General features: G+C 44.5%; 1 protein-coding gene across 1 annotated transcript in view; it reads left to right on the forward strand.

The window, feature by feature from the left end:
* Positions 1 to 2,355: 2,355 nt before the first annotated feature.
* LOC308304122 (homeodomain-interacting protein kinase 2-like) overlaps positions 2,356 to 17,212 on the forward strand; it is a gene marked incomplete at its 3' end in the record, with an annotated part of 29,297 nt that continues 14,440 nt past the window's right edge. The window contains exons 1-4 of the mRNA XM_080748681.1: positions 2,356 to 2,571; positions 5,379 to 5,613; positions 7,658 to 7,846; positions 14,170 to 14,351. Coding sequence (XP_080604807.1) covers positions 5,428 to 5,613; positions 7,658 to 7,846; positions 14,170 to 14,351 — 557 coding nt within the window. The 5' untranslated portion in view covers positions 2,356 to 2,571; positions 5,379 to 5,427. The remainder of the gene's footprint in view (positions 2,572 to 5,378; positions 5,614 to 7,657; positions 7,847 to 14,169; positions 14,352 to 17,212) is intronic.

The following is a 17,212-nucleotide window of genomic DNA, read 5'->3' on the forward strand; positions in this document are numbered from 1 at the left end:
GGGAATGAGGCTTTACTCCAGGTGAAGGAGTTTAAGTATCTCGGGGTATAGACGGAGAAGGAGATCAGCCGGAGAATCGGAGCAGCAGGAGCGGTCTTGCAGTCGCTAAATCGCACTGTTGTGAAGAAAAAAAAGTTGAGCCGGAAGGCAAAGCTCTCTGTCTACCGAGCAATCTTCGTTCCTACTCTCACCTATGGTCATGAAGTGTGGTTCATGACCCAAAGTATAAGGTCGCGGGTGCAAGCGGTCAAAATGGGTTTCCTCAGACGGGTGGCTGATATCTCCCTTAGAGATAGGGTGAGAAGTTCAGTCACCCGAGAGAGACTTGGAGTAGAACCGCTGCTCCTACACTTGGAAACGAGTCAGCTTAGGTGGTTTGGGCATCTAGTACGGATGCCCCCCGAGCGCCTTCCTAGGAAGGTCCTTGATGCACGTCCCACTGGGAGGAGACCCCGTGGCAGACCTAAGACCAGATGGAGGGATTATATCTCCAAACTGGCCTGGGAACGCCTCAGTATACTCCCTGAGGGAGTGGAGGAAGTTGCTCGGGATAAGGAAATCTGGAGGTCTCAGTTGGAACTGTTACCCCCGTGACCCGATTCCGGATAAGCGGTTGAAGATGGATGGATGATCTCCAGTGGAGTTAGGAGGTTTTGACCGAAGGGCTTTTTACTACTTTTCATTGGTTCAATATTGTTTTAACCAACACACAGACGTAAAGGGTGTTCAATAGCACATGTTTATGAAACAAAGAGAGGGCCAATCGGGTGGAGTTAGCTGGTTTGGCAGAAAGTGTGGAGTTAGGAGGTTTTGACAAGGACTTTTTACTACTTTTCATTGGTTCAATATTATTTTAACCAACACTCAGACGTAAAGGGTGTTCAATAGCACATGAAACAAAGAGAGGACCAATCGGGTGGAGTTTGCTGGTTTGGCAGAAAGTGTGGAGTTAGGAGGTTTTGTCCCAAGCACGTTTTACTACTTTCCATTGGTTCAATATTATTTTAACCAACACTCAGATATAAAGGGTGTTCAATAGCACATATTTGTGCCAAAAGAATCAAAAACCTCAAAAATGGAGTTCAGAGGTTTTGGCCAGACAGTGACGAACAGTGTTTGTTTGTATGTGTTGATGAATGAGTTATCTGGTTTTAACCATGATGCAGTTTACATTTCTGACTAACAGTATTCAAAACCCCCCAATTAATAATGCATGTTATTATTATGGGAGGTTTGAATATCTTTCTGTGGGACCCCAGTACACTATTTGTGTTGTTAAAATGTTTAAAAAATATTAAAAAGTGTAAAAATAATATATATAATAATAATAATAAGAGGAAAACAATTTTATAGATTGGCTATTTGTGATGTTGATGCTATAAAAGAGAGAGAGAGCGATCTATTAATGCGCATGCGCCGTGGATGGCCGGGGCGGTGCTTAGCTTTTTAGAGATGGGATTTATGGTTATTTGAGGTGAGCCGGATCTCATGGGATCCGTATCTTTCAAAGAGCCGTTCAAAAGCCTGACTCATTTGAGTTACTTTGTAGATTTTGATAATAATTACAAATAACTTCAACCCTATATATATTTATTTCTTGACATACATAGGTAAATACCTGCCATTTGAAAATAGCCGATCTACAAGCTCACAATGTGTCGCGTTGCGACGCATTGTGAGCTTGTAGATCGGCTATTTTCTAATTATTTTTCTACATTTTATTCTTTGGAAAACATTCTGCATAATGAATACTTTCTGCTATTGGTACTTTGTATGCTACTTTAATTACATTTTGATACCAATACGTTTGTAGGCCTACTTTTCATCAAGTATATTCACATTCCAAACTTCTACTTGTGGCATGCATGCAAGTGTGGTTCCTGTGGAAATAAGCCTCGGCTTTCCAGGATGGATCTCCTTTTAGTTGACCTTGTACCAGTGATTTGTACTGTCATGAAACTGTACTTTTTTCTATTGCAAACTTCTAATACATTATTCAATCAATCAATATTTCCACATTGATTGCAGCAGGCTCTTATTACTGCGAACCGGATCCCATCGTTCATTCCAAAGAGCCGTTCAAAAGACTCGAGTCGTTCGCGAACGTCCCACCTCTGGAGCTTTTGTTTTGCCGGAAGTGTCATGGCGGCCGAGGGACTGAAACAACAACAACTACATTAATGTCGTGGTGCATTTATAGATCTAACAAAGAAAGAGTGTAAAAGATACAAGTCCTGTCCAGTCAGTGACAGCAGGGTGTTTGTAGGAGGAGAGGACAGCAGGAGGTCTTGGAGCTCTAGTCTAGTAGTGTGAGTGTTAGTTAGCCAGAGAACAACAGGAGGGTTAGGTGGTGGTGAGGTGTGAAACGAGCGCTCCCTGCAGGGGGCGCTGAGCGCTGGGGGCGGGTCCAGGGGCGTTTGTTTTGCTGCACAGAGAAGAACGGAGACACACGAGGTTAGGTTCGATCTGCTAGACGTGTTGTTGTTGTGCTGTCTGTGTGTCTGGCTGCACTGAGCTTGTAGATCTGTTCTGCTCGGCCAGCGACACCCATTCCAAAGTGATCTACACAAGGTAGGTTTATTAGTTATGCTCAGTGTGTGTGTGCGTGCAATGCAACACATGAATATCTGCACACTTTGTTTATGTTGATGGCATTGTTGCTGTGCTGTGGTGGAAGACAGTGTTAACTCAGACAGTGGTACAAATGGAACCAAATGGATCCTAACGGGTTCATTTGGTTCCATTTGTACACTGTCTGAGTTACACACTTGTAAAAGGTCCATTTTGAGACCCCACTTCGAGAACCACTGGTGTCCTCAGTGAAGCTGTTGCTGTTATTCTAGTGCACACAACGACATGCCCATGCATAACCTCGCATCACCACGCTGGGGGAAAGCCTGGTCCATGCAGATGTGCTGCTCTGTGTATCTGTGCTGTTTGATGTTTGTTTTGCATGTCATTGTAGTTTAATTGTCTTGTCATTTGTCTTTATGAATGGAGTACCAAAGGACCCCAATCAATGTAAACAACCATAGTGCTATGGTGTAAGATTTGTACACTGTCAGTTTACAGTTTAGGCATTTAGCAGACGCTTTTAATCCAAAGTGACTTACAATAAGCAGGTAATACTAGATCAGTGAAGTGTATGCTGTCTTGTGCTTTTCCTATGGATACACTCAGCTAAAGTAGCTGACTGTTATTCCACTGTTGCTGCTGCTGCTCTAGCACATTGGTTCTCAAAGTGGCATCCGGGGACCCCCAAGGATCCCTGGGGGTCCCCGGATGCCACTTTGAGAACCAGCTAAATGATAGTTAGGAGCCCCTTATGGGTGTGTAACTCAGAGAGTGTACAAATGGAACCAAATCAGAGTTAAATCAGCATTGGTTTAACAGCATACATTCATTGGAGTCTCAGAGATAGAAATGCCATTAAATGGGGGGTCCGTAGCTCTAATGCATGTCAAACTCGGGGTCCTTGAAATTAAAATGGTTCACAATCGCTGCTACAGAGATACCTTCTCTTATGGGGGTCCGTACAAACCCTCTCTTATGGTGGGTCCCTGCCTGGCATATCTTTTCAGTTTGCCATGAACAAGTTTAAGAACCACTGCTCGAGCATACATGGTACATAATGAGACAATAAGCCACAAGAGGCCAGTGGTTACCTGGTATTTTACACCGGCTGAGAGGCGGTCGTGTCTCCAACCCTCTCAGCCGGTGTAAAATACAGGTAAAAAAATCATAAACATGTACCAATTAAAAATGTTCTATGTCACTAATAATTCACTATAAGGTCTGCTCTGCAAGAAAGTAGTCCCCAGCTACAAGAAAGTAGTTCCAGGGCAGGCTGTAGAAACAACACACCTGTTACTTGCAATCAAGTTCTCTAGTCTATCTTCACAACACTGTGGAAAGAAATAACGCACCTGGGTTTGATATAAACTGATTAAAGGTGTGGGTTATAGTCTCACATACCACAGCAATTAAAGGGAAACCAGCCAATCAGAATCAAGGAATGGAACTAGCCGTTTTAGAATGTAGAATATACACGTGGTGTCTGATAAGTGCACAAGCCATGCTAATTCTAAGTTGCGGTGGTGGTTCTGCCTGTTGCACATGATGTACAAGCACTGGACATGACCCTAGTATGTAACCCTGTTGCACATGATGTACAAGCACTGGACATGACCCTAGTATGTAACCCTGTTGCACATGATGTACAAGCACTGGACATGACCCTAGTATGTAACCCTTGGCAGTGAATCATGACCATACAACCTTTGATCCTATGTGAAAACATGTTTTAATATTACATTATTTGATATACTACATTTAATAACTACCCTTTGTTTAGTGATTTTCAAAATGTTCTTTTCATAGAAAATGGCTTGATTCTAAACATAATTGTTATAAATACTTTTGTAAAAGTCTATGGCGAAAATGAATGGGGAATATTAAGTGGCACCAGCTGCGATGCTCTATACAAAATGTAAATTGAACCAAATGAACCCTGATGGTTTTTGTGCACTCACAGAGTTAAATCAGCATTGATTTTACAACATGAATTGGGGTCTCAGCGATAGAAATGCCATTAAATGGCGGTCTGTAGTCCTAATGCATGTCAAACTGGGATCCTTGAAATTAAAATGGTTCAGAATCACTGCTATAGACGCTCTTATGGGGGTCCCTGGCTTATCCTTTCAGTTTGGGGGTCCTTGCCATAAACAAGTTTGAGAACCACTGCTTGAGCATACATAAGTTATATTGCACACCAGTTCATGTTATTACTGCTACTGCTATACCTCTATAACTCTGTGTCTCTGTTTTGGGTCTGGACCTGAGAAGTATGTCAACCTGTTTAACCCATTTAGGCCTAGGATTATTGGATGCTTTAACTATTAAAAAATAGCAGATAACAAGCTCACAGCGCGGCACGCGCGAGCTTGTAGATCTGCTATATTTGCTTCTGTGGGGGGTCCCTGATACAATATTTTGAGATGGGGGGGGTCCCTCGAATAACATATTTTGAGATGGGGGTCCATGGCCAAATACATGTAATGTTGGGGGTCCTTGGCATGAAACATTTTGAGAACCACTGACAGAAACTTTTTTTTTTTTTTTTTTTTTTTCTCAAAAAACCTTAGAAGGATTTAGAAGACACTTATAGAATCGGGTCAAAACTTTCAAAGATTAGCACACATTTTCAAGATAAAAAAAAAAATAGCAGATCTACAAGCTCGCAGCGTGGCACTCGGTGTCGTGCTGTGAGCTTGTATATCTGCTATTTTTTTGTAATATTTAAAGCATAAAATATTGCGTAATATTGTGTTCAGGCCTAAATTTAACAGCCTCCTCCTTGTCTCTCTACATCCTGGTAGACTCAGACTCCTCCTCGTCTCTCCACATCCTGGTAGACTCAGACGAGGCATGCCCAGCGAGCGGACCACCTTCCCCTACCTGGTGGGCCGCCCCCCCTCCTCCTTCTACCGGCCCTGTGACGTGCTGGGACGCGGCGCCTTCGGGAAGGTGCGCAGGTGTCACAAGATGGCCACCAACGAGTCCGTGGCCGTCAAGGTGTTGAAGAGGTCGGCCATCAAGAGGGCCATGAAGGAGGTGGGTGGTCCTCATCTGTTCAGAGTGGTTGTTTTACTGTGGGAGGGTCTTTGAGGCTGTTGTGTGCATTCACTAATGTCCTTTTGATCATTAATGACAATACTGTACCGATACTGTGTCTTTCTTCACTGATACTATACATTGTGTGATTGATTGATTGATTGAAATAATACTTTGTTCGTCAGAAATGCAAACAGCACGTGGTACAGTCAGACATTAAGACTAAAAGGATAACACAACGAATTCAACTCTACTTTTGTGGGACACAGAATGACGAAGTAGGGCATTCATTTGTAAAAAAATCAAATAAGAAATCAAAGAATGTATAAAATACGGAGAAGAGGTTTCTGCACGACAGTATATATATACAATGTGGCCCTCTGGAGTGACGTTGAAATAGTGGCCCACAAAAAAACACTCAAAATAATCGTATTCTAGATATTTACATTTATTGTGAAATTATCCTCCATCATGTACGGGGAACAATTCACCTTTTATTTGACGCTGCATATCTGGTACCACTTAAAGTTTAACCCCTCTATAATTGGTCAAATGGACCTGTCTTTTTTCACTTCCTACCAAATCCCTTTGCCAAAAATGCGACACAATACGACGCAGTGCGACAAGTAGGGGTGTCTTCAAAAATTCGACGAATCGACGCGTCGTTTTAAGCCCCCGGAATCGACGCCAATTGTTTGAGTCGAGCCGTCAAAAATATATTATTTTTTATCACACCGGTGCGGTATGAGAGCGCTGGACTGTCATGTTCTTCCTATTTAGTCCATACTTCCTACTGCTTGCAACTAGACTTAAAAATAAAACCAGTTCACGTGACTTGAAAGTTGCCTTGATCATATAACAAGGTGCTCTTATTTTGAAGTTAACCGCTCTGAGAGGAAATGCGTCGACTTGTTGTTATTCTACTTGTTAAAGCTGACCAAGAAGCAGCAGCGCGATGCGCTTTCACTTTCACTCACTGCCACTGACTCGCTGAGTGAGTGTGGCTCTGTGGTGGTGGTCTAAGGCAGAGGACTGCGGTGGAGTAGAGGACTTCTTAAAAAGTTTTAGATTATGACAATTTGCTTGCATTGTGATGCAGCCGTGTGCCGCTCTGCATCGACGCAGTGATGTTACATTATTGTTACCTTTAGCCTACTTTGGTGTTGTTTTTCCTCCTGAAGGAACAGGGCTAAATCGTTAGCATGCTAGCGCTTTAGCCCTGTTCCTTTAGCCTTGGAGAGGCATACAATCATTACAACCAGGCAGTTTTCAAAGCAGAGAATCCACCAATCATAGTGGTTTACAACAGCTGTTGTACCGGTACTCTATCAATGCGTCGCGGTCGCGCCTCCTCTCCAGTCATTAAAGCACAACTTTTTTTTATTTTTTTATTTTTTTACACAAACGATTCGTCGACGCGTCGGATTAACCCCCGCGACTCGAATCGACTTGATAAATCCTGAGTCGAAGACAGCCCTAGCGACAAGTTGTGAGCTTGTAGATCGGCTATTCTTTGGCAAATATTCCGCCCCAGGATAATTGCGACCGTCAGGTCGCGGTTACTAACAAAACCTCCACCGGCTGTCAGTCAGTCTGTCTATCAGTGAGTCTGTCCATCATGTCACACTTTTCCCCTACTCATATCTCCGCCACCGTTGCCCCGATCCATGCCAAACTTTGCACACACACTCCTTGGCTGCCAAACCACAACCTCCAACACTTATTTCTCACAAGGCCCTCTTCTAGCGCCGCCATGAGGCCTATTCTTGCAAAACACATGTTTGGACACTGCTCCTACAGATTTTGCCCTAAAATCACGCAAAGCGGTACACAGTATGTCTACAGTCATGTCATCAACATGGATCTGTTCCATTTTCCCATATTCCCTCCTGATTGGCTACCATTGCCTTCTAAAGTTTGTGTATGCATCTCCTGATTAGGGAGTCTTACTGGTGGATGTAGGGGATATTTAGATTATCACGATAATATCGTAAATAGAAATTCCTTTGGTCACAATAATCGCGGCATCCCTGTGTGTGTGCAGGTGTCCATGTTGAGGAGGCTCAGCCACCTGGATCTGGACAAGGTGAACATCGTGAAGTTCCACGAGGGATTCCGTCTGCCCAGAGGAAGACCCTGCCTGGTGTTTGAGCTGCTAGACATCTCACTGTGGGACTACATGAAGGCTAGGAAACATCTACCTCTGAAGGACATCAGACCTGTCATCCAACAGGTACTGGGGTTAGGGGTTAGGGTGTTAGGGTTAGGGACATCTCACTGTGGGACTACATGAAGGCTAGGAAACATCTCCCTCTGAAGGACATCAGGCCTGTCATCCAACAGGTACTGTACTGTACACATGGAGGTTTAGAACAGGGGTCTTCAACGTTTTCAGGTCAAGGACACCTTAGTTGAGAGAGAGATGAAGCAGGGACCCCCACATTTGAAAGCAGCATTACAGGAGATGTTTTTAAAGTACACACCCGCGCAACCCCTCATCAGCTTACAGTCATCAAACAAGGTAAAAGAACGAGCGTTCGCTTTGAGCCACGTTCAGAATTGGGACGAGCGTTAACGTTCAAAGCGGTAAAAGAGTTAATAACTTAACCTGACTGTACCACTTTCTCCTCTGTCTTGTTAATATGTAGACACCGGTTTCTCTTTCTTGTCATGTAGTTTGTTGAGATTCTGAAATCTTAACTCCCCCGAGTCCCCATCCTTAAACCAATCCAGTGACTTTGATTGGTGCAGGGCTGAGCATGGATTCATCAGATTGTAAATACCATCATTGATATATTTCACTGCAGATTAGGTTATCATCCCTAACCCATAAATTCAACAAATTCTTTCTATGGACTAAAATCGTTTTATTGATGGCCTTCCTGCCCTGGCATTTGGCCTTTGTTCCCTCAAGAAATGGACAACACCAAAGGCCAAGTGTCCACGCCCCTAAAATGAGGAAATTCCAGGCCTGGTAGGAATGATCCACATGTTGTCCTTCTAGGTAGCTGTGGCCTTGCAGGCCCTGAAGGCAGTAGGAATGATCTATATCAGGGGTCTTCAAAGTGGGTGACGGAGCACCCTGGGGTGCCGTGACCGTGATGCCAGTCCAGCGCGAGATCTTTTGATAATATTTTGAATTTATTTGAACAAAAAATATTATTTAGTATAATTTTAAACTTGAAGTACAAAGTTATTTTCAGTCAGTTCTAACCAAAATGGCTGTTATCTCAACGTTTTCCTCGCAACATAATCACTAAAATATCGTCACTGTCGGGCAGAAACCTCGTATCTCCAAGTTTCAAATGTGTACGTCTTTTGGTAAAGCAAAGCCCTGCTTCATCATACAAGACTGTCGCACAAAACTAGTGAAAACAGCCGATCTACAAGCACACGACGCCTCACATCGCGAGGCGTTGTGTGCTTGTAGATCTGCTGTTTTCACTAGTTTAGTACATTTTATAGATGATAAATACAAAACCAACGGTTTTGGACATCCAAGGTTTCCACCCGACAACGACGATATGCTATAAATATAAGGTGCTGGGAGTGAAAATTATAATGTAGGGGTGCCTCGGATTAAAAACATATTTATGGGGTGACCTGAGACAAAAAGGTTTGGGAACCCCTGCTCTAGGTAGCAGTAGCCCTGCGGGCCCTAAAGGCAGTAGGAATGATCTATATCAGGGGTCTTCAGCAGGGGGTCCGGGACCCCTAGGGGTTCCCCAGAGTTACTACAGGGGGTCCTCCAAATCTTTGAGTGATAGCAACTTTGTTTTCTCCTTTTTTATATTAGCCACTTGAACCCTAGCGTCCATATTCGGAGAACTTTAGCCCAAAATAGCAGATCTACAAGCTCTGCGAGCCGTGCGAGGCGTTGTGAGCTTGTAGATCTGCTATTTTAGGTATATGATGTGTTCTACAGGTAGCAAAGGCCCTCAAGGCGGTAGGGATGATCATATTGTTATTATTATTCCAGGTAGCTGTAGCCTTGCGGGCCCTCAAGGCGGTAGGGATGATCATATTGTTATTATTATTCCAGGTAGCTGTAGCCTTGCGGGCCCTCAAGGCGGTAGGGATGATCATATTGTTATTATTATTCCAGGTAGCTGTAGCCTTGCGGGCCCTCAAGGCGGTAGGGATGATCATATTGTTATTATTATTCCAGGTAGCTGTAGCCTTGCGGGCCCTCAAGGCGGTAGGGATGATCATATTGTTATTACTAGAATTTCGGGCCCCCTTTGGGGGCCCTCAAATCTAGAGTTCGGGCCCCCTCCGGGGGCCCTCGCGGTATACCAGCAATGAAATGGATTTGTAATGGGCAAATATGGGTAGTTCTTTTTTTGAGAAAAAATTTTTTTTTGAGAAAAAATAGTTTTTTGATACAAAAAAAATGTTTTTGAGAAAAAAAAAGTTTTTTGAAAAAAAAAGATTTTTGAAAAAAAAAGTGTTTTGAAAAAAAAAAAAGTTTTGTGGAAAAAAAAAAAGTTTTGGCCTAATTGTGTTATTATTATCTATCTATAAATGCGAGAAGTCTCTGCGTGTCTGTCTGTCTGTCTGTGTGTCTGTCTGTAATCCGCGTATCTCGAGAACCGTTCGTCCCAACGGCTTCAGATTCGGCACACGCGTTCCCCGCCGCGGCACGGAGTGCAGTGCCGGGTCTCGACCCGACCCGACGCGCGGTTTTCCCGAACCGGCGCGAAACGTTCGGAATCTCCTTATGCGGGGTTGATTGTTGACATCAGGCTGTTCCGGAGGAAATCGGCGAAAGCTCTGACTCATTGTGACATCACTTCATAAAAGGCTCTGACATCACGTACGCCACATGAGTCAACAAAAAATCTCTGTGAGTGTGTATGTATGTATGTAATCCGCGTATCTCGAGAACCGTTCGTCCCACGGGCACGCGCGTTCTCCATATATGGGCATAAAATGAATGCCCCCATATATGGGCATAAAATGGATTGCAGACAGACGAATACAGATATCTCCATATATGGACATAAATGGACAGAGGCAAACAGATGGTCAAAGATCTCCATATATGGGCATAAAATGGACGCAGACAGACAGATACAGATATCTCCATATATGGGCATAAATGGACACAGGCAAACAGATGTTCAAAACGGGTCCTATGACAACAGGTGTGAGGTTTGCATTAAAGGGGGAACCGGCACTGTGTCTGCAACACAGTTGGAGGCACAGACAGATACTCCATACATGGGCATAAAATGGACGCAGATAGACAGATATCTCCATATCTGGGCATAAAATGGACCCAGAACTATAACTGCAGTGATCTCCATATATGGACATAAAACAGGTGTGAGGTTTGCATTAAAGGGGGAACCGGCACTGTGTCTGCAACACAGTTGGAGGCACAGACAGATACTCCATATATGGGCATAAAATGGACGCAGATAGACAGATATCTCCATATCTGGGCATAAAATGGACCCAGAACTATAACTGCAGTGATCTCCATATATGGACATAAAATGGACGCCGACAGACAGACAGACAGATACAGATATCTCCATATATGGGCATAAATGGACACAGGCAGACAGATGGTCAAAACAGGTCCTAAAGGGTGGGGCATTCATTCCCTATTTACATTGTTCCGAGTTGGCCAGGTCGCCGACTAGACGCTGGGCCGCCCGGCTTCTAGTTACTATAATAGGCCTGCCAATGTTTTATTTTCATTATTTCAATGTTTTCATTTTAGCAACACACACACACACACACACACACACCCCTACACACACACACACACACACACACACACACACACACACACACACACACAGACAGACAGTATGTTGCTGTGAAGAGGTGAGTGGGCCGAACTCTAGATGTGAGTGGCCCGAAGGGCCGCCAACTTCTTGTAAGATACAGGCTCTCGGCTAGCTAGGCTCTCGCTGCGCGCCCGTCACTGCTGAAGCAAACTGTAACCTGATACTTTCGTGACGAAAATTGCGTAGGAGAAGCTCTGGGGAAAGATTTGCATAGTAAAGCCACACATTACTTTTCTACAAAGTGTACATCTTGCAAATACAATAGGTTCAGGAGAAGCTGCTAGGAACATTGGGGTAAAAATGCGCGATTTTTGTGCAAAAGGTGGAGTCTTTAGATGCAGTGTAAATGTGATTCTATCGCGCAGGATGCTTAAAAATATTTAAAGAGCGTCGCTGTGGGTTATGGCTGCTGAGATTATTCCAGGTAGCTGTAGCCTTGCGGGCCCTCAAGGCGGTAGGGATGATCATATTGTTATTATTATTCCAGGTAGCTGTAGCCTTGCGGGCCCTCAAGGCGGTAGGGATGATCATATTGTTATTATTATTCCAGGTAGCTGTAGCCTTGCGGGCCCTCAAGGCGGTAGGGATGATCATATTGTTATTATTATTCCAGGTAGCTGTAGCCTTGCGGGCCCTCAAGGCGGTAGGGATGATCATATTGTTATTATTATTACAGGTAGCTGTAGCCTTGCGGGCCCTCAAGGCGGTAGGGATGATCATATTGTTATTATTATTCCAGGTAGCTGTAGCCTTGCGGGCCTTCAAGGCGGTAGGGATGATCATATTGTTATTATTATTCCAGGTAGCTGTAGCCTTGAGGGCCCTCAAGGCGGTAGGGATGATCATATTGTTATTATTATTACAGGTAGCTGTAGCCTTGCGGGCCCTCAAGGCGGTAGGGATGATCATATTGTTATTATTATTACAGGTAGCTGTAGCCTTGAGGGCCCTCAAGGCGGTAGGGATGATCATATTGTTATTATTATTCCAGGTAGCTGTAGCCTTGCGGGCCCTCAAGGCGGTAGGGATGATCATATTGTTATTATTATTCCAGGTAGCTGTAGCCTTGCGGGCCCTCAAGGCGGTAGGGATGATCATATTGTTATTATTATTCCAGGTAGCTGTAGCCTTGCGGGCCCTCAAGGCGGTAGGGATGATCATATTGTTATTATTATTCCAGGTAGCTGTAGCCTTGCGGGCCCTCAAGGCGGTAGGGATGATCATATTGTTATTATTATTCCAGGTAGCTGTAGCCTTGCGGGCCCTCAAGGCGGTAGGGATGATCATATTGTTATTATTATTCCAGGTAGCTGTAGCCTTGAGGGCCCTCAAGGCGGTAGGGATGATCATATTGTTATTATTATTACAGGTAGCTGTAGCCTTGAGGGCCCTCAAGGCGGTAGGGATGATCATATTGTTATTATTATTACAGGTAGCTGTAGCCTTGCGGGCCCTCAAGGCGGTAGGGATGATCATATTGTTATTATTATTACAGGTAGCTGTAGCCTTGCGGGCCCTCAAGGCGGTAGGGATGATCATATTGTTATTATTATTACAGGTAGCTGTAGCCTTGAGGGCCCTCAAGGCAGTAGGGATGATCATATTGTTATTATTATTACAGGTAGCTGTAGCCTTGCGGGCCCTCAAGGCGGTAGGGATGATCATATTGTTATTATTATTACAGGTAGCTGTAGCCTTGAGGGCCCTCAAGGCAGTAGGGATGATCATATTGTTATTATTATTACAGGTAGCTGTAGCCTTGAGGGCCCTCAAGGCGGTAGGGATGATCATATTGTTATTATTATTACAGGTAGCTGTAGCCTTGCGGGCCCTCAAGGCAGTAGGGATGATCATATTGTTATTATTATTCCAGGTAGCTGTAGCCTTGCGGGCCCTCAAGGCGGTAGGGATGATCATATTGTTATTATTATTCCAGGTAGCTGTAGCCTTGCGGGCCCTCAAGGCAGTAGGGATGATCATATTGTTATTATTATTCCAGGTAGCTGTAGCCTTGCGGGCCCTCAAGGCGGTAGGGATGATCATATTGTTATTATTATTCCAGGTAGCTGTAGCCTTGAGGGCCCTCAAGGCAGTAGGGATGATCATATTGTTATTATTATTCCAGGTAGCTGTAGCCTTGAGGGCCCTCAAGGCAGTAGGGATGATCATATTGTTATTATTATTACAGGTAGCTGTAGCCTTGCGGGCCCTCAAGGCGGTAGGGATGATCATATTGTTATTATTATTACAGGTAGCTGTAGCCTTGAGGGCCCTCAAGGCGGTAGGGATGATCATATTGTTATTATTATTACAGGTAGCTGTAGCCTTGAGGGCCCTCAAGGCGGTAGGGATGATCATATTGTTATTATTATTACAGGTAGCTGTAGCCTTGAGGGCCCTCAAGGCAGTAGGGATGATCATATTGTTATTATTATTACAGGTAGCTGTAGCCTTGAGGGCCCTCAAGGCAGTAGGGATGATCATATTGTTATTATTATTACAGGTAGCTGTAGCCTTGAGGGCCCTCAAGGCAGTAGGGATGATCATATTGTTATTATTATTACAGGTAGCTGTAGCCTTGAGGGCCCTCAAGGCAGTAGGGATGATCATATTGTTATTATTATTACAGGTAGCTGTGGCCCTCAAGGCCCTCAAGGCAGTAGGGATGATCATATTGTTATTATTATTACAGGTAGCTGTGGCCCTCAAGGCCCTCAAGGCGGTAGGGATGATCATATTGTTATTATTATTACAGGTAGCTGTGGCCCTCAAGGCCCTCAAGGCAGTAGGGATGATCCACATGGACCTGAAGCCAGACAACATCATGCTGGTGAACCAGGAGCAGCAGCCCTTCAGGATCAAACTGATCGACTTCGGAGCGGCCATGAACCCTGCTGACGCTGTGCTGGGGGTGCAACAGCAGAACATCGTCTGTAGGTGAGTTATATGTGCACGCACACACGCACGCACGCTCGTGCACGCGCGTGCGCGCGCGCGCACACACACACACACACACACACACACACACACACACACACACACACACACACACACACACACACACACACACACACACACAGGACTCCTTTGTTCAAGGTTCATTGTTCATTTATTTAGTGTCCCTGAATAGACATCATTACAATACAATAAAAACAACACTGTACTGCACATGTAGGAGATACCAAAAAAGTTAAATAAAGTGCAAGGCAGTAAAGTGCCATGCATGCAGTAAAGTGCAAGGCAGTAAAGTGCCATGCATGCAGTAAAGTGGAAGGCAGTAAAGTGCCATGCATGCAGTAAAGTGTAAGGCAGTAAAGTGCCATGCATGCAGTAAAGTGCCATGCATGCAGTAAAGTGCAAGGCAGTAAAGTGCCATGCATGCAGTAAAGTGCAAGGCAGTAAAGTGCCATGCATGCAGTAAAGTGCCATGCATGCAGTAAAGTGCAAGACATTAAAGTGCCATGCATGCAGTAAAGTGCATGTTGTCCATGAAAGTGCATGCATATACTTTAGGCATGAAAAGACTAATGAAGTGCACATCTAAGGTCTTGGGCTAGGCTATCTCCCTGAGCATTCAGTGTGCAAATGGAGACGGAAGCAAAGGAATATTTGTGCCTGTTTGTTGTGGCGTGAGGGGCCCGCAAGCCAAGGCCTGATGGAAGGAGTTCATAATAATAATAATATTCTTTATTGTCCCCAAAGGGAAATTTGTCTTCACAAGTCTGTTCAACACAAAAAACAACACATAACCATATAACACAAAACATCACAAGACAGATCATCAGGACCCCACTATTTACAGAAAACCATGCTAGCGACAGGGTGATTGTTTAGCAGGTTGTTTAGTGCAGCGATGGCTGAGGGGACAAAACTCCTGCTAAACCGTACCTTGTGCCACGTCAAGGTTCTGTATCTTCGCCCCGATGGCAAGAGGTCGAAGTAGCGATACAGAGGATGATCAGTGTCACTTGTTATTGACAGTGCTAAGCGTGTCATAGCCTTATCATTCATCTCAGCAAGAGTGGGGGTGGGAAGTCTGATGATCTTGGAAGCAATACGGGTAATACTGTAGAGTGTGTTTCTGTTAGGCATGGACAGTATAGTGAAGAAACATGCTGAGCAACACAACAGAACAGGTTGAATAATACTTTAGTACAGTAATAACAGAAGATGAGGGGCAACAGACAGTGATCTTAATTTACGGATTACATGAAGTCTTTGCTGAAAACGTTTAAGCTGGCAATACACTACAAGATAATCGGGCCCGACTGAATCGGGTAGAATTAAACACTACAGGATAATTTTTTCAGATTATTTTACCAGATAATCTAAACGGGCTCAGACTAGACGTTTTGAACAGTCGGGTGCTCCGCACGCTACAGGATTCTATCCCGATTGAGTCGGGCTCGAACACAGCAATAATACATAATCTATCTATAAATGCGAGAAGTCTCTGCGTGTGTGTTTGTAATCCGCGTATCTCGAGAACCGTTCGTCCCACGAAACGTTCGGAATCTCCTTATGCGGGGCTGATTGTTGACATCAGGCTGTTCCGGAGGAAATCGGCGCAAAATCGGTCATTGTGACATCACTGCAGTGCCGGGCGCAAGCGCTGACTCATTGTGACATCACTGCAGTGCCGGGCCTTGCCTCGAACCGACAGATATCTCCGTATATGGGCATAAGACTGAGAACTCCATATATGGGCATATGGGCAGATACAGAGATCTCCATACAGTATATGGGCATATATAGACAGATATCTCCGTATATAGGCATAAAAGGGACACAGACTGATACAGAGATCTCCATATATGGGCATATGGGCAGATACAGGGGCGGAAATCGGTGCAAGCGCTGACTCATTGTGAGATTTGTGACATCACCTCATAAAAGGCTCTGACATCACGTACGCCACATGAGTCAACAAAAAATCTCTGTGAGTGTGTATGTATGTAATCCGCATATCTCGAGAACCGTTCGTCCCACCGGCACGCGCGTTCTCCATATATGGGAATAAAATGAATGCCTGTATGCGGAGCTGATGTCTGACATCAGAGTTTTCCGCAACCGGTACTGTGTGTCCAGAGATCTTCATATATGGGCATAAGTGGACAAAGGCAAACAGATGGTCAAAACGGGTCCTATGACAACAGGTATATTGGGGTTTGCATTAAAGGGTGGGGCATTCATGGGGTTTGCATTAAAGGGTGGGGCATTCATTCCCTATTTCAAATTCGGCACACGCGTTCCCCACCACAGCAGGTAGTGCAGTGCTCGGCCTCGACCCGACCCGATACACGATTTTCTGTAACCAGCACGAAAGGTTCGGATTCTGATGTCTGACATCAGGATTTTCCGGAACTGACACTGTGTCTGCATAGATCTCCATATATGGGCATAAAATGGATGCAGACAGACAGATACAGATATCTCCATATATGGGCATAAATGGACACAGGCAAACAGATGGTCAAAGATCTCCATATATGGGCATAAAGTGGACGCAGACAGACAGATACAGATATCTCCATATATGGGCATAAATGGACACAGGCAAACAGATGGTCAAAACGGGTCCTATGACAACAGGTATAATGGGGTTTGCATTAAGTTTGTCTCCTCCATCTGTTTGTCTGTGTCACTTTAATCCCATTATGGAGATCTCTGTATCTGTCTGTGCCTCCGACTGTGTTGCAGACACAGTGCCGGTTCCCCCTTTAATGCAAACCCCAGGTTCGGATTCTGATGTCTGACATCAGCATTTTCCGGAACTGGCACTGTGTCTGCATAGATCT

Source organism: Nannobrachium achirus (assembly GCF_963921795.1).
Source record: "Nannobrachium achirus genome assembly, chromosome: 19".
NCBI classification, from domain to species: Eukaryota; Metazoa; Chordata; class Actinopteri; order Myctophiformes; family Myctophidae; genus Nannobrachium; species Nannobrachium achirus.